Source organism: Lissotriton helveticus, chromosome 9 (genome assembly GCF_964261635.1).
Source record: "Lissotriton helveticus chromosome 9, aLisHel1.1, whole genome shotgun sequence".
NCBI classification, from domain to species: domain Eukaryota; kingdom Metazoa; phylum Chordata; class Amphibia; order Caudata; family Salamandridae; genus Lissotriton; species Lissotriton helveticus.
The window spans coordinates 1,260,680,296-1,260,704,557 of NC_136070.1; the positions used below are offsets into that span (position 1 = coordinate 1,260,680,296).

Sequence of the window (24,262 nt, forward strand, 5' to 3'; positions counted from 1 at the left end):
ATTTCCCCCGTTGCATGTACATTCGTCTGAAATTCATTAAACTTGGATATTATTTCTCATTTTCATAGAGCGCAACTCATCGGAGGTGGTCCCAGTGAGTTGTGTGTTCCTGAATAGTGTTTGACTGCATCCAGTCTTGTGGATCAGTACACAAGTGAACACTGTTGAGTGGTTGTTGGCTTAGACGAGTGCGTCCACTGCGGAGTTGTGTGTTCTTGAATAGTGTTTGAAATGTTTGACCGCACTCTTTCTTGTAGATTAGTACACAGGTGCAGGGTGGTTGTTAGCTTAGATGATTGCTTCTATTGTGGATTTGCAGTGTCAACAATTTCCGAAACTCCTTAAAGAGCCTTCACTGATGCTTTCCTCTCTCCGCAGGTTGGATCTTACAAAGATATCTCGGAGGAAAGCCTGGCCCTGTTCCACATGCTGGAGCCCAGGATAGGTGCGTATACAGAGGTGCTCAGTATGGTATTTATACTCCTACTTTATGAATTGTGGCATCCGACTCCACACTAAGTGTAACTTTGAAGTGAAACTAGCACATGCAGTACCTGAACCTCCATGGGGCACAAGTGCTGTGAAGAGTTCCGAAGAAGAAGGGGGAGCGGGAGGTACTGCAGGCCTGCAGTGAGTAGATTAAAAGAGGAAATCCAGATAAAGGTTTATTTTTCCTTCAGGTTTTTTTCGGTTCATTAATATCTATTTTTATGTATGTAGTCTTGGATCATGCAAAATCCCTGAAGCTTTGAAATAGGTGTTTATTCTTCTTATATAGAAATAAATCACCCTATGCTCTATAAAATCCAAACCTCTGCCCTTCCAGAAAACACATTTTCGAACAATATTTCCTTGGATGATTTCTTAACATCTCTCGTTTACCCATTTTGGTTCTAGTATCCCTCCGGGAGTTCACAAATTACACCTAATGCTTTTTTAGTAGCTAGCTGCAAAACGGATCTACTTCTGTACGACTTCCCTTGTCCTTCTTTTATGTACACACCTCCAGGTGGGGTCTCTCATTCTCTGTGGTTTAGGAAACCAGCTCTTATGGAGCATCCTGTGACAAGGTTTACATTTTCTGTACATTGCCATCCTACTCCTCTGAACGAACTGTAGTATTCTACGTACAGACTTTACGGTTGACTCTATAATCTTTCAGTGGTAACGTTCTGTAGACCCGCACATCCTCACTCTGCTCGGCTCTCTCACCCCCCATTGAATTTTAATGCATTTGTAAATACATGGGGTCTTTGCCATTTACATGTTATTTCTCTCCCCTACTTCATTATATGCATTTTTTATGTTTGGATTCTCTCGGTTTCATTTTTTCCGATCTCCTTATAGACCACAAAACCCCATTTGACTCATTATTGTGTATATAATATGTACATTGTATTGCTTGATTTTGCATTTATTCTCACTTCCTTTATATTATTTTAGTACAATGTGTCTATATTGAATATTTCCTAATTGTATGTGAAAAGCACTCTGACACTTTGGTCTGTTTTGCGTTTAATATAACCTAAAAATAAATAGATCTGACACAACCTGAACTAACAAACATCACCTTATGCAACATTCTTGGCTGAACTGCCACATCAAGAAAATACTAACATTACAGCACAAGAAAACCTGTCGTAAGGCTTAATACACCTAGCATGTAATCAAAGAAGGGAATTGGAGGGTGTAAGCGGTCCATCACATATCACCCCAAAAACTAAACTCATTGCAGTAGCCAGCAGGTCCCTCCGAACATTCCCCTTGGGAGGGGCCTGCTGGGTATTGCACCATCCAATCAGCGTGGAGCACGAACCAATGATAAAGCATGTCACCTTGGTGGATGAGGGTCTGTGCATCCTAAAAGGGATACTCCTTGTAGTATAGGAAGAACATCCATAAGACTTGGTTTCTTGGTTCCCCCCCCAAATGTGGACAGGGTTGACCTGACGGAACTTCACGTTATTTTGCAATTACTAAGCCTAGCACTTTACAATTAAGTGACTGTGCTCAGTAGTTATACGACTGAGAACTACTCCAAAGACAGGATGGTGAGGACCAAAGGTAACAACACCCTTTATTTGAAAAGTATAAAAAGAGCTGCACTGAGAAGCTGTCAAGTTTCTTCTTCAAAGACCTGTCACACACCAAACTCAGCACATGTCCCCCTTGAGCCTACCATATAACCAAATGTCCCCACATTTTTGTCTTTGTATCCTCACTGTGCAGTTTGTAGCTTTCTTGTAACTCCAGGCCCTGAAAGCACTAATACCCTGGCTACCTTTCACCATACAACCAGTACAATCAGCAGGCAGTCTTGTAGGTAACCACCTAGTCCCAACCTCCCCAGTACCAGTAGTTAAAGACCAGTTTCCTCATTCAAACAACTTTCAACTTTGTTTGCAGAAATGTGTTATATAACACAACCTGTCTATTTGTAAAGTGCACATTAACCCCTTAGGGCTTAATAGCAGATTTGTATTGTCACACAACTCAGAGGTACTCACTGTCAGCTTTGGAACGATGAAGGGCTAAGACGACCCGTGGATTGAACCTTTGACCATGAAGTCAAACGCTCCTTCCTGGAGTGGCTACATTAGTCAATGAGCACCCAGACCTGGTATTATAGGTCAAACTATTTTTTTTTATTACTGTCTGGCACTCCAGCATGTCAGATAATCAGCCATTATATAGACAGATCATCGTGGGTTGGCCGCAAAGCACTGTGTGAGACAACTGAATTGGCCTACACCCAACCAACGACACAAAAGTCAAGAAATTGGCACCTATCCTTACTCTGTCCTATCTCTAACAGAGGTAGGAACATCCAGCTACGTTGTCTCCCAGCTTAAATCTCAGAGCTCAACCAGGCCTGATTTCAGCCGCTGTGGTGCCATCACCCACTTGGATGGTTGGTAGGCTCTTTTGTCGATCTCAATATGCTGCCCACTTATGTGCCTCTTGTCAAACATCCCAGCTGGGAGACCAGGCCTCTGAGGCATCCATGGGAAAGTGGATCAGAAAAAATAGTATCCAGTTGCCAAAATGTCTGTTGGCTAATGTATTCTTGGACCTCCATTCCTGGGGCCTCTCTCACTCAGATGGGAGAGGCTCTCTCTTCCAGGCAGGGTACATACAAGCTGAGCTTCTCAAAATGTGGACTGTTGCAGAACTGACGCATGTTTCTGCAATATTCCCCAAACGGGTATACCTCAGGCACTTCGCTTCACCCAGCCAATCACATTCATCGATCACATGCTGGCAGCGAGGTCCTCTCATGCAGACCCCAGGCCCTCCGCTCCCCTGCCAATCACAGCCAGGCTGTCCAAAAGAGCTATCCGGCACTCCCACTTAGGTACTTTACCCTAATCACTCTACCAATCATATTTACTCTTACATTCTGATAGTCGTGGCCTGCCAGGCAGCTTTTCCCATTCCCTCCTACTGCTAAGAGAAGCCTACTGATATCGCACCATTTGTAGGCCCTGTCACAGCACTGACCGCTATGGAGACAGGCTCATAGGCTGCTCTCACCTTCTAAATCAGACTCTTGCTTCTGAGCTGACATAGCGTGTGTTCATCCATTCATTGACCTTTGACATCTGAGGGACAATCTGTCAGCCCAGGTAATGAGAGTTCGTGAATATTGGGTGCTGCCTCCTCTGATGGATTCTTTGGGAGTCCAGCATAAATAACTGTGCTAAAGTAAAAGGTTTTGCTTGTATGTGTGGCCAGTATGTAGCCTTTTCCTTAACATTCCAACATTTGCCTCTTCTTTGTTTCCCTGCCACTTTAGAGATCCTTGTTCTTGGAACTGGTGACAAAGTTCAGCGTCTTGACCCTGCTATCCTCAAGTTCATGAGACAGAAAGGTGTAGCCGTGGAGGTGCAGGACACGGTGAGAGCTTAAACCAATATCAACTTAAAACTTTATTTTAAAGATTTTGAGTGGACTGTCTAATTTTAATACTTATAAAAAAAGGGTCAAGGAAACAGAAAGAAAGTTCATAAAGACAAAGGTACCTGATGAGGTGGAGAAGAGGGTGCACTCCACTTGCCTACACATGTCAATCATGCACTCTTTTCTATGTGGATTGTATTTGTAGCATTAGTTCCACTGCATCATTTTGGGAACAGGTCATGTTTTGAAGGTCATAGGTTCTTCCATGTACATATTGCATGAGCACACAGCATGGGAGGTGCCAATCTAAAGTAGTTCAATTTTGCCCCCGACTGCACCACTAGTGCATGGAGTGCTGCAGAATATTTTTTAAATATATCTAAGTTCCGTGCACATTTTATAATTTCTGTTTGTTTGTTTATTTTCTATTTCAGAACTTACAGACAAGTGGGACCACATTTACTTTAATTTTGCGTAGGCGCTCGTGTGACACAAACAGTAGTGACTATTTACTCATTATTGTACGCAGCACCTAACTGTATTGTCACGTGAGCGCAGCACAGATTTTAGTAAACAAGGGCCTTGGTCCTCCAGTTAAATGTGTTTTTGAAAGCTGCAGCATCAAACACAACTGTCCCCTTAAGATGTGTTGTAAAATGCTATAAAACAACAAAATATAACCTAACAGGGAGATTGCCTATGTAAAAATATCAGCTTGGCAGAGCCTTCGTTGTATATCCAGGAAGTCCAGCTTCAGATGGCGGGACTTCCTTGCATGATGTTTTATTGCTTGAATATATAAAACTAACTCCAATTGTGGGTTAGATTTGAGGATAATGCTGATTATATGCACACCTCCAGTGCAGTGTTTTTGCAGTTCATACCAGGAAGCTCCTCCTTGTGGACCTACACCCCTGCTTGAAACATTAGTAGCCCCCAGATCCAGCTGCTGGGTCCCTTCCCATCAGTGGACACCCAGAGGCGCCAGGATGTTGTGCAAGTGAATAAAGCAATGGAGTCTGAGGTTCACGCATAATCGGGTGGCCTCAGGTCTGTAAGACAGGAGAAGGGAGCTCAGCTATGTGTTGTCCATCATGTCAAGTATGCAACCAAACTACTGCCATTTAAAAGTTAAAGAGCTGCTAATATAGGAGTTGACGGTTCTTGCCTTAGTATGAAATGTTGATTACAGTGTGTGAAGACCATGGCAGTTAACAGCAGCATTGAGGCTACTCTCAATGGGGTGAGACTTGCTCTGAATGAGTGACAACTGAGATGCCATGATGATCAAACCTTGACAGTGCATGAGTTGAATGTTATGTCAAGCAGGTTTCTTTTTCTTAATGATGAGATGGTGCAGGATTGCGAATCCTAAGCATAGGAAATAGTTCATGTTGTGCGCTTTCTTCCAACAGCCCAACGCCTGTGCAACATTCAACTTCTTGACCAGTGAGAGGCGGCTTGCAGCTGCTGGTCTTATCCCTCCTTTTTACGTAGAGAAAGATGTTGTGTAAACTCAGAACAAATGAACCCACCGGGCCTGGAGAAAAGACAGAGAATAATCTGCCTTCACTACCATCATTGTAACCACTGCCCATGGGTGCTTACTCTACACAGGAAACTCAAGATACTCCTCTTCTTGATTCATAATCTACCATATTCTATGTTAACCAACTGTTGTTTTACTTTTATTTACAATGTATTTATACAACTCAGGAAAGGTTTGTAGGTAATGTTTTGACCTATTTTGACACAGAAACGATAGCCCGACCCTTACCTGGCTATAGGACTGATATTCATGGATATGGTTTACAGACTTTTAAACTATGCTGAAAGAGAAAGTAATTCATCCAAAGAAACAAATAAAAATGGTTTGTTTTTGTCATTAAAAGAGTCTTGAATCAACTTTTTTTCAGCTTCATTCCATGTAATATCGAGATCTTTCATATCGTCCTTTTTTACTTGGCATAGAAATAATATATATATTTTTTTTCCAGAACTAGATTTTATTGACATTTCAGAAATGATTGCAAAAACATCTACAGTACTCCAGACACCGGAGGGGCTGTGAGCAAATAATCAAGAAGCACATTTGCAGCAATCAGTACAGTAAGCCGGATAAAACAGTGACATTAAACTACCCGGACCCCCCAACCCCGTAACACCCCCCCCTCCCGGGTCCCACCCTAGCCCCGTTCACGATGGTCACCCGGATCTAAGCAAAGCAATCTATACAAAGATGTTAGTACACTCTCACTCTCGTCCCGGTACATGGGACAACTGGTCCACTGTCGCATCTCGCTGCAGCGGCGGCTCCAGCCACAGCCCCCTGTATTCCGCCCACCTCTTCCAGATTTTATAGTGTTTTCTGGGACAACCGCGGGCCTCAAACACTGGGCGTTCCAGTCCCATACAATAATCCATGACCCGTTTCCAAACCTCAATCGGGGGAGCCCCATAATCTTTCCAGGCGCGGGCCACATCCCTTTTGGCCACTGTAAGGCCCAGGAGCAAGAGATGTCTTTTATATATGTTGCCGCCCACCTGCTCCAAGACATGCAGAAGGCCCAGCTGCGACGTACGTGGGAGCTGCCAGCCCAGAACCTCATCCAAACAGTCCCATATACGCCCCCAATATCTCTCCATCGCCCCTCAGGTCCACACAGTATGTAGGAACGTTCCCACCTCACTGCCACACCTCAGACAATCGGGGGAGGCAATCAATCCAGCCCGCCACAGCCTCTCTCTCGTGTAATAACACTTTGATTTCGTTTTATAAGTGGATATTCAGAACATGAAACACCCAGTAGATTCCGCAGTTTGAATTTATACTTGCTACATTGCCTTCTGTCTGCTGATGACAACAAAAATCCATTGGCAACCCCAAACTTAACTGGGAGAAGGGGTGGGAGAGGAATTATTGAACCTCGACTTTTCATCTACCACTCAACAAGAGGCCTAATGCATCCACCACCTTGTCAAAGAAGTAACGTAGAACTGCATTCAGGGTGAGCGTTGATGGGGAACCTCCTCAACCTTACTATTAACACGGGTGCAGCCATCCCTAACTGCACTAATACTTCTAGTAGGCCAAAGATGATAAATATAATCATTACTGCTGGATCCTACTATTACTTGTAGTACACCAAGCACACCTACAGCCAGTACCTCTATAAACTATTCTGTTGTTAATACTACTCTTGGTACTACTAAAACTGTTTCTACTCTTGCGAGTTCAAAACACTTCTACGGGAAACATACTTTACTACAAAGCCGGAAGCACGATGTGCCTTTACAACGAGGTCAATACAACACATTGTTACCACGCGTTCCTTTACCAAGCAAGTCGTTACAACGACTTGCTTTAGGAGGCGCGTTGCTAGACTGGTGTTGGATTTTAAATCCAACACCTTCCCTACTGTTGCGCACACTGGAGTTGGAATAGTAAATAATACTACTTTAAAGTCCAGTGCCCCCTAATGCAAGTCGTCATAACGACTTGCTTGGTAGAGGAACGCATGATAACAATGCATTTGTTGTATAGGCATGCATGTTAATCGCATGCGGGTTTCCGTCATTCAACCTGCTTTTACTTCTCTAAGTAGTGCTGTAACTAATAGTGCTTTGTAGTTCCAGGATTTTTCCGTGTCTTAAGTCCACCAGTTCACTGGAATCTTTCTGATAGTTAAATCCCACTTACTTCTTCCCCCATTTATCCGAGGGCTTTGCTTCGCCTGCACCCCATGTTCCTTTTATTTGACTACTGGGAATACTGCTGTCTTGTCTGGAAGTGCATCATTGAAGATTGGCAAAGAGGGGCGGTCACTACCAAGAAACAAAGCTGTGGTCGGCCACCCTGAGCTGTGTCCTCATGTGCTGCTCTGACTTCTTGTTTACTTTTTGTACAGTTGTATCCTGCCCGTGTATGTTCCTGTGGTTAAGGTTTTATTCCCCATGTTTCCTTTAAAGTCGCTGTGCTGTCTGGGTTACTCACGACGTCTTGGGGACATTCTGAAAGCTTCCCTAGGACTGCTTTCTGCCTATTGCTTACCATTGCCTTTGTGTTTTGTTACTCACATTTGTATGCTGTCTATTCGTTTTAGGCTGCCCCACTTGAGTTCACCCCTCCCATGGAACGCAACCTGATTACTGTATTCTTCCACAAGAGCTCTCTTTCTATAAGCAGACCATTAAATCTTGTTATTTAAAGGCAGAGGTCAAATCTCAGGCTCTTCCTTCAGAGGAAGCTTGGTGTGTACTTTAATTCTCTGACTTCAAAGTGAGAGGATTTATGTGACAATCTTGCAGTTAAAAGAAATGCTTTTTTCTAGCACACAACAAAATGTACATGTTTGTAAATGGACTGTGCAGATATTTAAAAATGTATCAGAATTAGAAAAGCACAAAAGAAGCAAATTTATATGTAATTCTTAAGTGTGGTGGAAACAAATATTTTAATACGATCAAAACAACTCAATACACTAGGTGATGACATTTCCACCCATTATCGTTTGTGTGCTGTATAATTTTATCAGTAAAACTGTATGTCTTTGCAAACGGAATGGTCATTTCAATTGAAAATGTGTCGTCTGTAATGGCAGTGTGCTACCACATCATGCATACTCCACTCAACGCCACACCACTCTACAACACACCACTCCACAACATGCAACTCCAATTTATACCTCTCCACTGTAAGACTCTCTACGACACACCACTGCACTCTACAATACGCCCCTCCATTCTACAACACTCCACTCTATTAACCTCAACTCTACTCCATTCTATGCCACTCCTCAGCACACTACTGCAACCCCCTCTACTCCACTCCACTCTGTGCCACTCCACTCTACAACAATCCATGCCAATCTGATACTCCACAGCATTCTAAGCTTCTCTACGCTATCACAAACTACTCCACTGTACTATACAACACTCTATGCAACTCCCATGCCACTTTTCTCCACTCTAAACTATTGCACGACACTCTACTCCTTCCATGACATGCTGTGCCACTCCATTCTATGACACTCTGCCCCACGAAACACTACTCCACTATACGCCACTTTACTCCACTCTACTCCCTCCACAACACTCCAAATCACTCCACTGTCACTCCACTCTCCCACTCTACTCCACGCCCCTCCACTCTACTCCCTCCACGACACGCTACGCCATGCCACAACTCCCAAGTCTACGGCACTCCAGAACACTCTACGCTACTCGACACTCTCCTAAGCACCACTAACATTTAGCCATGCTGTACAGCAGTCACGCTGGTGTACAACATGGCAAAAGCACTTTGGCAAAGCGAAGAGCTCGTTCATAGGCAAGACCTGTTGGCTTTGCCAAAGCTTGTTACGTCTGCATATTGTGCGGTGTTGGGTGATACACTAAAGTATACAATAAAGTGATGGATGGAATGCTGGAATTAATCCCTCCACTGATAATTACTCGGGCCTCATCCGAGTCTCAGTATTTTGCTATCATGCCACATCAGTTTGGACATACCATGGAAATGGCCCTTATATTGGAAAACAAGCTCCATATTGTTACACACCAATAACACCCATTGGGTAGGAACCAATATAATCAAGATTACAGCATATAACCAATTTTGCTCTTTTTTTTTTAATAAAAGAACTCCCATATTGCTACACTCGTGATTGGAAAAACACCATAAGCCCTTATTTACTTGCCTCTAATTCTAGTGGGATCTGTTTATTAATGCTCCTCTATTTTGTATTCCCTCTGTGTAATTCCGTCTCCATTAGAATGTTCAGGACAGTGCACATTTCTTCTTGAGCTTTTCTCTTTCTTTTGCAGCGAACCTGAACTGCGCAGTTATTTCATTATCATTTGTCTTTCCAGGGCTTCTTTTGAGGGTGAAGTGGCTGTCCTTGGCCTCTGCAGGTGACATAAGTGGCTCAGTGCGGGAACAAGCAAACCTTTCACATTAACAGCCATAGTCTTACTGTTGAACCTCTCTACTTTTTGTAAGAAAATCTAAGTTTTCTGTTGGATACTTCTAGATGCAGATTCGTCACATAATGAATACTTCTAAGCACCAGAGAGGATTCCGAGAATTTTCCCAGTAATTCTGTTGCGCACAGGTAGATGGCATCATGCACCGCCAAATCTACTCCGCCTGGTCCCAGAAGTGTCACCAGAGGTACATGTAATCACCACACCTGAACGTTGATGACACTTCCTTTCTTTCCACACCTTCTGACGCAGATCCTGAGCTCGTTCACTAACTCCACGGTTTTATATATTTTTGAGTGGCCATCCATAGTACTTCACACTACATTCCAAGATGGCCGCCATGGTTACGCCTAGGATGAGGTAACTCTGATACCACCATGCCACACTCCAGCTACGGCTGATTATCCACGCTTAGCGGCACCAGGAGAAGGTATTTAATACAGGAACCGGCATCCTGACATTACCTTCCTTATGCAGCGGAGCGGGTAGGTGAGCCGGACTGCTCTGAACGGGAGCAGGTGAGTATGGACCACCGCGTTTGGGACTATGCCCCGACACTGGCTTACAAAAGAGGTGAGAGGTCCTGGGGATTGCTGAGAAGTGACCGCCGGTCTACTAGGAAGGGTACACTGACTGTTTTGTTTTGTATGGTTTTGTCCTCGGACATGGCTGGGGCGCTGTGGGCGCTTCCATTCTGCCGAGAGATAACTAGGTTATCGGGACATTTGGTGGGAGCACGGATAGAGACGCAGGACGGTCTGTGGCAATTTAAATCAGGTAGAATAACACTGTCAAGAGTGCTCATTTCACGACTGTGGGCTCCTTTTTCAATCTGATCCATGCCGCCCACTATTCTATTGCAATGCGCTAGAGTCGGGTCCCTAGCAACTAACCATTGTGCCTGCAACCGACTTAGTATTGTTCTTTGTCTCTTTCAACATGCAGCGACACTACTTTGAGTGTCCACTTACTCCGCTGCGATTTGATGAAGCAGTATAAGAATTTGTGAAAGGTGAGCTGATGCATACTCACCAAGATGTTCTGGTACTTTATCTAGCTACACAGAGGTTTTTTACTAACAAGCATTGGAAATGCAATAGGTCTCGCATTAGAAAAGATGGAGCTATTGGTCTTGTAAATGACAAATATTTTATTTATGTGTTGGTTTTTATAATAGCTAAATTGATAGCTTTGTCATTTACAATGCCAATAGTTATAACTTTCGCGAATGTGACACCTATAGCATTTCGAATGCAACATGTTTTGTATTTACGTGACTTAGATGGCAGCTCTGGTTGTTAGGCCACATCTCTAGAGCGCACGAGAGTGCAGCAGGGGAAAGAAGCACAGAGAGGGAGCAGAGAGTGCAGCAAGGAAGAGAAGCACGGAGAGGGAGCCCAAGAGTGAAGCAAGGGTGAGATGCACGGACAGGGAGCCTGAGAGTGCAGCAGGGGACAGAAGCATGGAGAGGGAGACAGAGTGTATCAGGGGCGAGAAGTACGTTGTCGTAGAACACAAAAAGTGGGAGCATTAAACAAGTACTGACGAGCAGTGGCGACGGCGAGCAGAAAATGCTAAAAGAAGTTGAGCTGGGCCTCTATTGTTAAAGAGGATGCGCATCGGGCTACTTTACATAAACAAATACTAATTAATTAAAAATAGGGCAAATAAGGCATAAAGAAAGGTGCGTGGCCGATGGTTTAAACAAGCTCTGACTGCAGGCGGAAAATGCTTGACGGCCGGCGGCGATGGAGGGCAGCATTGCTGTGGCGGGTCTGAACAACAGCATGGGTGAATAATTAGGGGGGAGGAGAAAGGGGGAGATGAAGATGAGAACAACAGGGAAAACAAGTTGGGCAAGCACGGCCGGCCGGCCGTGAAAGCCTTTGATGCAGCAGGGGTTGGAGCGGGAAGAGCTGCTGGCGGCACCAAGCTGGGCAACAGATGGCTGGCGATTTGATGCTGTGCACGCGCATTTTAACTCATTGCCGTTGCGCATTGAGCTAAAAGCGCACATGCACTGCATCAAATCGCCAGTCTAGTTAAACTCTGTTTAAGCCCCTACAGTCTCGCTCCGCTCAATGCGCATGCGCATTGACAGGCGAGACCTAAAAATGGAGCCACACTTAGAGCGTGACAGCATGAAAGCACTGTGTTTTTCCTGTGTTATTTTCACGTTTATTGATTTTAAAGTATAATGTACGGCCAGACACATTCACTGGACTTATTAGGACCATGCACCATTATCTTTATCTGGTTTTCTTGATCCTTTTCGTTTGTACTCTTGGTTGGCTGCTTTTCTCCGGGGCAAATTCCTTCCGAGAGAACCAGTGGTATGTAGCACGACACCACACACTGTGGATAGTTTTGTTTAGTCACACGGTCCTGAGGAATCGCCACTGATCGTTTAGAGACATTAAAGGCGAGAAACATGTTGACCACCAAGGGACAGAGTGTATTTTTTGTCAGATTAAAACAAAATAGTCGCCCCCTTCTTTTACATTTTAATCAGGCTGCGACCTCTCCAGAATAAAATTAATTACAGAGTACTCCCTTACCTGTTTTAACCCACACACCACATCTACATTACTAGGCCCCTCACACCCATGGCACTTATACGGCAAGGAACAAAAGATCTCCGACAAAGAGCCCCTTTAAGGGTGCCTGTTGAGCATTGCATCACCGGCTCGACGAGGAGCAGACCCATATGAGGAAGCATGACACCTAGCTTGCTGGGTGTGTGAGGGCCCTAGTTCCGAGAGGAGGTATTCCCCAACTCCTCACCACTTCGAGTACACACCAGGTGGTCTACTTGCCAGCTAGGAACACCGTACCTTTTTTGTCCTGCAATAGTAATTTTTACCCCTACGCTATCCAACGCTTTCCCTACTGTGGCACTCACTGGAGTGGGAATAGTAATTTTACCCCTACGCTATCTAACGCTTTCCCTACTGTTGCACTCACTGGAGTGGGAATAGTAATTTTTACCCCTACGCTATCCAGCGCTTTTCCTACTGTTGTACTCACTGGAGTGGGAATAGTAATTTTTACCCCTACGCTATCCAGCGCTTTCCCTACTGTTGCACTCACTGGAGTGGGAATAGTAATTTTTACCCCTCCGCTATTCAGTCCTTTCCCTACTGTTGCACTCACTGGAGTGGTAATAGTAATTTGTACCCCTACACTATCCAGTCCTTTCCCTACTGTTGCGCTCTCTGGAGTGGTAATCGTAATTTGTACCCCTACGCTATCCAACGCTTTCCCTACTGTTGCACTCGCTTAACCAAGCAGCTCTGACACAGGTTGTGATAGCCATGGTTCTTTCCCGCCTGGATTACTCTAATGCTATTTACCTGGGCCTACCACTTGGGCTTACAAAACGGTTGCAGATTGTCCAGAACCAAGCAGCTAGATTGATTTAACATCAACCGAAGTGGCATCATGCCTCTCCCCTTCTTAGGAAGCTACATTGGCTTCCCATTCCCCAACGTTGCACCTTCAAGGTTGGTTTTCCCATTCCCCAACGTTGCACCTTCAAGGTTGGTTTTCTTGTGTTTAAGTCCCTGCAAGGCATGGGCCCTGGATTCACAGACAGCCTGATCACACGGTACTCCCCCCTCATGTAACCTTCGCTCGGCTCACCTTCAACTTCTGGCAGTCCCAACCTTCAAGCTGAAGCGACAAGGGGGAAGTAGGTTTGCAACGCTAGCACCCAGACTGTGGAATTCCATTCCCTTGGAAATCGGGTCTAGTTCCGAGTTACTGAAATTTAGAAAATCCCTCAAAACCTGGCTGTACACCCAGGCCTATGAATAACTGTTACCAATTCAGCACTAGCACCTCCTAGATCCAGCGCCATGAAGCCAATCGGTGAACGAGCGCTTTATAAAACATTTTTAACATAACAGAACATAACTCACTGGAGTGGGAATAGTAATTTTTACCCCTACGCTATCCAGCACTTTCCCTACTGTTACACTCACTGTTTATGTTTATGTTTGTTTATGTTTACAGATTTGTAAAGCGCGTGGCTGCCCGTGAGCGTCCCAGCGCTAGTGATAGAACAGTAGAGATTGAGGGAAGAGTAAATTAAGGAAACAGCCAAGTCTTAAGAAGTTTACGGAATGGAAGAAGATTGGGCTGGGCCGAATATCTAGAGGCAAAGTGTTCCACAGTTTGGAGGCATTGTATGAAAAAAGACGGCCTCCAGAGCGGGCCTTCCTGATCCTAGGTATTGAAGTCAAGTGAAGGTGAGAGGAACGGAGAGTTCTATTGGTTTTGTGGGGGACGATGAGGTCCTTTAGAATGGGTGGGGCCTTTCTATGCAAGATTTTATGAGTGGTGCAAAGGGCTTTGAAATACAGCCTTTCTTGGAAAGGCAGCCAATGTAGTGACTTGAGGGCTGGTTTGGCTGAGCAACGGCTGTGTGTGCCCGTGAGAAGACGGGCGGCAGTGTTTTGCACAACCTGGAGTTTTGCCAACACCTTATTGGGAGCCCCTAGGTACAAGGCATTGCTGTAATCCAAACGGGACAATACCAGGCCTTGAATCATACGTTTTTGGGATTGAGCAGGAAGCAATGGGAGAATTTTTCTGGAAGTCCGTAGGAGGCCATAGCAGGTGCCGGCAGTTTTCCTGGCTTGGGTGGAGAAGGTAAGACCTTTGTCCAGCCAGATCCCCAAGCTCTTAATTTCACGTTTAGGGGTTGGGGTGTGCCCATACAGGGAGGCCACAGGGACTCAGGGCGGAAGTATGACTGGTTGCCCAGGACCATGATCTCCGTCTTTTCGCTGTTGAGCTTAAGATGGGACCTATCCATCCATTTGGTTATGTCCCCAAGACAGGTATAGAGATTGGTGGAAGGGTGGTCATGCTGACTAAGGGATACCACCAGCTGGGTGTCATCCGCATAGGTTAATAGCTTGATCCCAAATGGAGTGACGATCTTCTCAAGGGGGGACATATACATATTAAAGAGGGTTGGGCTCAGGGATGAGCCCTGAGGAACCCCACAGTGTATAGATGTTATTTTAGAGGTGAAATTACCGTCCGCCACCTGGAAGGAGCGGTCACTCAGGAAAGATTCCAGCCAGGACAGAGCAGACCCTGAGATGCCCAGGCCCTTAAGCCTGTGGACCAGTATGGAGTGGTTAACGGTGTCGAAGGCCGCACTAAGGTCCAGGAGGATCACTGCCACTGATCCTCCCGAGTCCATGATCTTTCTGGCCTCTTCGACCACCGCCACTAAAGCGGTCTCCGTGCTCTGGCCTGGCCTGGCCTGGCCTAAAGCCCGTCTGTGAGGGTTTAAGTAGGCCATTGACTTCAAGGTAGTCGGATAGCTGCTGGTTAATATATTTTTCTGCAACTTTACTGATGCCTGGCAGTAGGGAGATCGGCCGAAAATTATTTAACTCCAGGGGGTCCAAGTAAGGTTTCTTAATCAGGGCTTTAATGATTGCCTTTTTCCAGTTCGGCGGAACGATACCATGAGAGATCGAGGTATTAATCAGATTCGCCATGTGGGGCAAGATGGTTGGGGTAACTAGTTTTAGAATGTTAAGAGGTGCAGGGTCTAATGGGGTTCCACTTTTGATTGATTGTAATACTGGGAATAGCGTGTCTAATGTCGTGGGAGCAAACCGGGTCAGCTTGGGCTCCGGGGCTTGGGATATCAATCCAGACGAGTTATGAGGGGCAAAGTTATCAGATGTATATGGGGGGAGAGAGTTGAGAATTTTTTTAATCTTAGAATCAAAGAATTCGGCTAATTTGTTACACCGACTGACCGATGGTTCCACAGGGGAAGGAGGGTCAGGGGTTTTTAGGAGTTTTTTTGCAATTTGAAAGGTCTCCCTCGATGAGTTGGCGGATGACCTAATTTTTTCTTCAAAGAAAGTGGACTGTGCAGTTTTAAGGGCCTTTTTATAGTTAAGAATCGTGTGCTTGTATTCTAGCTTCTTGAGGGGGTCGAAGTTCTTCCTCCCTCCCTTTCAGTTTTTTACAGAGCTTTTTTAAGAGGCGTACTTCCTTGGTGAACCAGGGCGAGGTGATTTTGCCTCGAGGTTTGCAGGTGGATTTTTTCGGCAGAGTTATATCCAATGTCTTTCCAATTCATTTTGAGAACTCAGAGTCTGCTACTGCAGGATCTGAGACTAGCAGTGGAGGGGAGAGCTCCATGTTGTACTTCCATTTTTCCGGGTCCAATTTAGCCCAATGGCGTGTAGGTCTACTGGGTAAAGGTCTAGGGCGGGGGATGGTAGGGAGCCGCCAACTAAACGTTATTAAGAAGTGGTCTGACCACATTATCGGGGTGGGAGCTGGGATTGTAAGGTCGGGATGTTGGAAAAAATAGGGTCCAAGAGGTGACCCAGCATGTGGGTGGGATAAAGACTTTCCAGTCGAAGCTGGTGGGTTGCAAGGTCTAATGACATATCAGAGGCCAGCTTATCTTCGCCCTTGTCGAAGTGGATATTTAGATCTCCTAAGATCATAAAGTTAGAATGGGTGGCAGCCAGCATAAATGAGTGTTCCAAGAGTGAACTACAAAATTGTCCTATAGAGCCCGGTGGGCGGTAGATAAGAAATCCTGAGAGGGATTTACACGAAGAAGCTTGAATCGTAAATAGAACATTTTGGCAGTCAGAGAGGGGGCTGCCTTGAAAACGGCAAGAAAGGTGGTCCCTATAGATTATAGCGATTCCCCCTCCCTTCCCTTTTGATCGGTCTACATGCTGGATAAGAAAGCCCGGTGGAAGAGACTTAATGATGTCTGGGTCTGAGTCAGGTCCTAACCATGTTTCCGTCAGGAAGAGGATCTCCAGCTGGAGATCTTCTAAGATTCGATACATTTCTACAGCGTGTTTTGGTAGCGATCTACAATTACCTAGGGCGATACGTACTACAATGGAAGAAGCTAGGCCAGGCTCATTCATCTCTAGCTTAAAGGGGCAGTAGAGGCAATGGTTGGAAGAACCATCCATTGACATAGAGTGTACGCAGGGGGTTGATGCCCTCTGTCTCATTTGCAGCAGAGCGTCTCTAGAGTATTCGAGTGGGACCTGGTGACCCACTGCCGTAGTGCTAAGCTCTGAGCTCTGCCTAGTGCGGACGAGCGCAGACGGGCTTACCTCTGGCGCACCTCCGGCGCGCCATCGTCGCGCCCGCTGCGCTCGTCCGCTGCGCGGCCGAGGTGGGAGGTGCATTTTGTAGTGCTGGGCCTAATCGCCCTCAACACTAGCCAGCTGAACCTGCGGTACGCCCAATATGGCGCCTGAGGGGAACTTAGTCGTGCCTAGTCCCGCGTTCCAAGGGCCCTTAATCGGCCACTGTGAACAGCGTGGACTCTCTGGGCGAGCAAAGGAGGAGGTAGGGGCAGGGCGCTATTTAGAATCAATGTGTGGCTCAGGGGTTAGAGGCGGCAGACCCGGAAGCTGAGATCAATCCTGGACCAGGGTTCAATTCCCCGCCTCGGTGGGTCTTGGGCTAAAATATCCACGGACTCGATAATTCTCGTTCCGGTGCCTACTCAACTCACGGGTTGACACTCTGCGACTCTGGGCAATAGCTTGCTTAATCTCCACTACGGCCCCTCGCGGCGGGATGCCTGGCTTTCACCTTGTGGATACCCTGCCGGGGTTATCACACAGGGGAATACCAGGACGGGTTCCCTAAGCAAGCGCCTTGAGACCTCTGGGTGATTAGTGCGCTATATAAATCGAAATACATTTACATTTACATTTACATACGCAGCAACACAGCGTTCAATGATTTTTTTAAATGCCACACAGATTAGGTTTACGATCTACTAAACAGTGCAAATAAATGAAATGAAACGAATTTTAAAATGTCACACAGATTAGATTTACGATCTACTAAACAGTGCAAATAAGAATAAAATGACACAAAATGTTAAAATAAATGTGTTCCCTGACTCCCGGCTTCCGCCTCAAGAGTCTACTCACTATCCACTGGAGTGGGAGTAGTCATTTTTACCCCTATGCTGTCCAGCGCTTTCCCTACTGTTGCACTCACTGGAGTGGGAATATTAGTTTTTACCCCTCCGCTATCCAGTCCTTTCCCTATTGTTGCACTCACTGGAGTGGGAATAGTAATTTTTACCCCCTCGCTATCCAACATTTCCACTACTATTGTGTTTATTTTGTTATTAAATGTATGTTTTATTTTTTTAATAGTTTAATGTGTTAATTACATATAGAATATTTTATTTAATTTAAAATAATTTATATAAGTGTATATTTTCTTTTGATATAATTCAAAAAGTTTATAAATTAAATAACGATAATAGTTAATAAAATGTATTTAAATATATATTAAATGTAATTAATTTTGTTAATAATATTAATATAATTGAATTAATTTTATTTAAGTTATGTAATTTTGTCGATATTTTTTACTTCTATATTTTTTACATCAATATTTTTGTGTTGCTATTATTGTGCTTACCTGTTTATGTATAGGAAGTCGATATGTTTGTTATCGATATTTTCACATCGATATTTTTTTCATCTATATTTTAACATGGAACCATGGCAAAGTAAGTCATCCGGTCTGAACACTATCGACTGCTGGGGCAGAGCAGTTGGTACCAGGGTGGTGCTTTGGCACCAAGTCTGTATAAGATGGAATGGTATTTTACCTGCAATGCTAGTTCTCGCTCAGGGTAATCTGCATTGAAATCATAAGCACTGAATATTCCCGCCCACATGTGTGTACCCTGGAGATGTTCTTTCAAAGTCACATCCACTTCTCCTTACTTCAAAAATGCCAGGAGACCTATGTGACAAACGTTACATTTTGCAGCCTTAAAACTGGTTATATTGCCAGTCTTAATGAATTACTTCAAAATCTAGACATGAAAAAGGGTCATACCCTAAAAGTCAGTTAAGTAAAATGAGAAGTGACCTTTTAAATAAGTTGTTCACAAACACTTTTACTTCTTTTTTAAAGTAAGAAATAGGAAGTGAAGGGGAGAGAGGGAATGTGCCGGAGATTTAATTATTTGCATTTACCTTGGCTCACAGAGAAGCTGTGTATTGATTCTGTCTGATGAGGATCACAAGACCTACACTGTATATTACCTATCTATCTGCACTTTAAACCTCCAGCACATTCCCTCTCTCCCCTTCAGCCATTTGGGGCACTAATGCTATTAGAACAAGTGATACTATTTGTATGAGTAATGTATCTGCGGGTTCATTGTGATTAAATAACAGTGTACCATCATCTATTGTTTTTGTTCATGTTTCCATAAATTACTTTACTATTTTGTTTCTTGTATGAATATATGCGTGCTGGGACCACTTTCTCACTGTACTGCTATACACCCAGGTCCCAGTGACACTATTTGGGTTTACCCTTTTTCGGTAACTTATTTCGAAGGCAGCGCTACGCTAAGCCATGTTATGTGGCTTAACACTAACCCTGGGCGGATTTTGCGGAGTTGCGTTACGCGGAACTCCGCGAAGTGGCAAAAAAACTCTGCTGCACTACGCGGAGCTCTGCAAGTGGCGGAGTTCCATAGAAAAATGCAGTTTGCGGTGATTGCACAGTGCGGATGCTTGTCCGCACTGTGCAATCATCGCGAACAGCACCTTGCACAGTGCAAGTGGTCCCTTTGTTCCCTTTTCTGCCGCTCTAGTAGATTTTTACCCAAGCGGCAGCTTTCTCAACGCGAACAAGCAGTTTCTCCTCGCGAGTATACGCAACCACTCGCAATGAGAAACCTGACCACCCAGCGTTGAGAAATGTTGCTGGTTTGTTTACTTTCCACGGTTGCGCTCGCCAACTTGATGTTGACGACCGCGAACAAGGAAAAATCTCACCGGGAGGATGATTTTCCTCGCTTGTGGTCACCAGCTTTACGTTAACGATCGCAAGCGAGGAATTGTTTTCGGAACTCCGCGAGCTCCGCGTAACGCAGAGTGCAGGAAACTCTGCAAACTCTGCGGGCAGAGCATAGTTCACCGCCCAGGGTTACTTAACTCTGCCTTGAAAATAAGGCAAAGGCTGCATCGCCACAGAAACGTCGCAAAAAATGACATTCCCGTTGCGATAGGGGCTTGTATATATGCTCCCGAGTGTGTACTGTGTCTAGAATTGCATCACGATAGTGCAGGAATTGAACAGAATTTGAGATAGATTTGTCATGATCCACATGTAGACCCAGTCCATTGAGAGTCATGACTCTTAGATAATAATGTTGACTCGTTTGCTGATAGGCAGATTCCTTTATGAGACAATCGTCCAGATATGGATAGACAAAGAGTTTCATTTTCCTGAAGTGGGCTGCTACAACCACCATACATTTGAAGAAAGTTTGCAGTGTTGGTAGCGCGCTGGTCCTTCAATGAACCTCAGGAATGTTCGATATTTTTTGGCTACTGGGATGTGAAAATAGACATCTTGTAGGTCCATCGAGCATAACCTGTCGCTTGATTAAGTTGAGGGTAGATGTTTAAGAGTCCTTTCTTTTTCACCAGAAAGTAACAATAAGAAATTCCCATTCCTTTCAGGTGAGAAGGTACCTTGTCCACCTCACTTTCTGCTAGAGGATCAAGACTTCTTGTTGCAGTTTTTCCTGCTGGAATAGTGATGATTTATTTTAGATGGTGGTGGACACTAGAATCTGAAAAAGTATTCATGCTGTACAAACTTCAGAACTCATTTGTCGGTAGTTATTCTTTGCCACTTTCGTAGACAAGATGTTATGCCTAGACCTATTTTTTATTTTATTTGATAGGGTTTTATATAGCTCGAACTTGACCCGAAGGTATCGGGTATCAGAGGGTACCTATAGCTGTAAGGTCTAGTGTGATTTGAGCACGATTTAGTGCGCCACGGTGGAGAAGGCACTGGCATAGGAGATTACAGTGACTAACAAGGAGTGGTTGGCAGATTGGTGGCAGAAGTACCACTGGAACGATTGGTTGTGGAGGAGTTGGGAAGCAGGAGACTCGTTAGAGTCTGAGGAGGTGTTGGCGAATCCAGTATGGTGACTGATGACATTGGTCTGGATGGTGAATAGGCTCCGGAATAGTCAGTCAGATTCTGATGGTAATCTGTGAGCTTTCATGCGTGAAAACTACTCCACCATCTTAGTTAAGGTTGACTGATGTCTCGACTCGACGTCAAAGTTCTCATTGTATTGTGTCTCATCGTCAAGGTACCTCTTGCCGTTGATGGTGCTCTCCTCCTCAAAGTCATAAGTGTTATCGAAATCGACTCAGCCCTTGACCGCGAGCTAGTAGGTGCTGTATCTCTTCTGGACTTCGATGCCCTTGATGTCGAACAGGAGCGTCATTTTTCTCCGGATTGTCTCTTTCTGAATCTCCCACTGCTGGAGTTCTCAGAGCATGATTTAGGGGCACTGGTAGAGGGAGCAGTCTCTCCTCACCCCTCAGCCAGGGAATCTTGGGCCATATTAGCAAGAACCTCGTTAAAATTATCGCCGTTTTAGTGGCAGGAAACTGCCGCTAAAACGGCAATAATGGGCTTACTAATATGCGTTATAGAATTCCAATAGAAGCCCAGGTTAGATGTCCTGCACATCTAACCTGGGCTTCTATTGGAATTCTATAACTAGGGTGACCAGAATTTTCAAGCCAAAAACTGGGACATTTCACAAACATAGAAGAAGGACTACAATTTTACTTCAAGCGATGAGAGCGTTCCTCAGCAGAGAATTACAGAACAGGCAGTAAGAACATACATGAAATGCAATTTTAAACCCAGTAGCTTGCCTGTTAATTAAATTGCTTTCTTGAAACAACTGCTAACTATCCCTGCTTTGTAAAACATGAAAAAACACCTCCCACCGTTTTCCGTCGACCCTCTTTAAAAACAGGGACATGAGCTACATTTCTTGAAATTTGCTGGGACAGCTGGTTAAAAACTGGGACCGTCCTGGCAAAACGGGGAAGCCTGGTCACTCTATCTATAACGCATATTAGCAAGCCCATTATCGCCGTTTTAGCGGCAGTTTCTTGCCGCTAAAATGGCGATAATTTTAACAAGGTTCTTGCTAATATGCCCCCTTATCATCTGCAGTTCTCTACTTTGCTATGAAGGCAAATTTGTTCTCTTTTCCTCAAAGTGCGCCTGAAGAGCGTCTTTTAGTGGTGACACGTCATGGGGGCCACAAGAGTCAAGCAAAGAAAGGATACATATCTGTGCGGGTTTTGTTTTAGTTTTTTCTACAACATTCCGGGCATTTCGCAAAAAGAGATGGCATTTTGCAAAAAAGTAGATGTATTTCCAGTCAGGAAATTATCTAAAAATGCTCTACGCCCTAAAGGACATTGAGTAAACAATTTTTAGAAAAGTTAAATATGAAAGACTTTGATAAAAAAAAAACAACTTTAAATAAAAGGCACATCAGAGCTCTGCTCTAGGATACTGTCAGCAGGAGCTGGAATTAAGAACTGAACAAACTGCCACCTGCAGGGCATGATGGGACACTGGAGGTCAAGAGGCCCTCAAGGGTGCAGTGTCATATTCTCATTTTTTACAATGCTGCATCCAATGCAGCGTTCTCCTGTTAACCCTATCCATGCTGATGACGGAACCGCTCCGTCATCAGCCGCGGTGGCGCTGTGCTAATGACGGAGCGGTTTCGTCATGGCCCGGCCGCCGCGCCTGCACGGCGCGGATTCCGCGCCAGCACGGCGCGGATTCCGCGCCTGCGCTGGGCGTTCCATTAAGCGGGCGGGCCATGACTGAATCGCTCCGTCATGAGCACAGCTCAACCGCGGCTGGTGACGGAGCGGTTCCGTCACCAGCATGCGCCCGCCGCGCGGCCCCCCCCGCCCCTTAGCGCTGCGGCGGAATAGCCGCCGCAGCGATGTGGCTAAATATATTCACGATTGGCTTTTACCATTTGTTCTTTAATACTGAGTCCATGAGTGGAGATTGAGCCGCAACTGCTGACTGCTTTCAACTTCCCTCCCAGGGTAGTGGATGTCATCTTGACAGCCAGCGGTCCATCCACAAAAAACATTAATGCTGGGGGAAGGTTATGGCTTGGTATACGTCTTATTGGATATTATCACTGCAAACCAAATAGTCAGATTTGTTGCTATTTGTTGTTATCTTTAGCTCAACAAGGACTTGCTGTGGTCATTCTTAAAGTTTGTCAGCCTGGTCTGCCTTGTTTCATCAACCGGATCAACAATGGTTGTTTAAATCAGCTGTTTTGATGCATTTTCTGAAAGGGTTATTCCACATGTTTCCACCCAACCTATTTGCAATGCCTCAGTGGGAACTTAACCTGTTTTTTGTATATTTGATGTGTTCCCTATTTAAACCAACATACAGCCGTCCTCTTCGGCTTTAGACTCTAAAAAAAAGTCTCTCATGGGGATTACCATCAGCGCATTGCTGTCTGTCCATCAACCATATACCACTCTGGAAGAACTGGTACGGCCTAGGGCGGCATTTCCGCCCCAAGTTGAGACATCTTTCTGTGTCGGACAATACATTACCCTTCTTTGCTCCACCTTATCCCAAAGGCTCCATCGCTTGGATCCCAGAAGAGTTTGAGCTTTTACATCAATAGCACTGATGCCCAATGGATGGACGGTCAGTTCTTTGTCGAGTCTGCAGGAGCAAAGAAAGGTAAGGCAACACAGAAAAGATCCATTTCAAGGTGGCTAATCGTCTACATAGAAATCTATGTACAGACAAAGAAATAACCTACAGAGGGCTTGAGGGCGCGTTCCATCAGGGCCAAGGCTGCTATCAATGTGTTGGCATACAAGTTCCTGTCTTCGAAATGTCAGGCTGGAACATGGAGGTCAGTTCACAAAACACTACTGCCTTGATAGCCAGCAGGTCCGTTGGGAGGGACACTTTGCCTGTTTGGTCCTACATTACTTTTTGGTCAGAGCCATTCCACTGCCCCACCAAATTTGGAGGTAGAATTTATTCACAAGGTGAGTAATCTGCAGTTAGAAGCATTCATCAGAAGAGTAAGTTACTTTCCTTCAGTAATGTTCTTTCTGGTGGATACTCCATCTCACTACAGATTCCTCTGGACCCTTCCACCACCCATCTCTGTGTAACAAGCTCCTTTCTCCATTATAAAAAGGTCCCAATTTAGAGATCTGCACATTGTCAAATCTGATCAGCCAATGGTTCGACATCGGTGGTGCAGATGTCAGCACGCAGGGGTGGCAATTATATCTGGCTCCGGCATTAATTTCGGGACAGCACAGAGTTTGCACAGTGCCGCATGACACCACTTACTGGTGCACGGGGGGAATTGCGTAAAAAAATATTCCAGATCCAATCTAGCAGGCGAAGCGATTTACAAGGTGAGGAATCTATGGTTAGATAGACTATCCACCAGAAGGAGCATTAT

General features: G+C 45.0%; 1 protein-coding gene across 1 annotated transcript in view; it reads left to right on the forward strand.

Moving 5' to 3' along the window:
• The window catches only part of NDUFAF3 (NADH:ubiquinone oxidoreductase complex assembly factor 3), a 29,242-nt gene extending 23,437 nt beyond the window's left edge, over nt 1–5,805 (forward strand). The window contains exons 4-6 of the mRNA XM_078661801.1: nt 379–445; nt 3,797–3,897; nt 5,316–5,805. Of these exons, the coding sequence (XP_078517927.1) occupies nt 379–445; nt 3,797–3,897; nt 5,316–5,414 (267 nt within the window). The 3' untranslated portion in view covers nt 5,415–5,805. The remainder of the gene's footprint in view (nt 1–378; nt 446–3,796; nt 3,898–5,315) is intronic.
• The last annotated feature ends 18,457 nt before the right edge of the window (nt 5,806–24,262 follow it).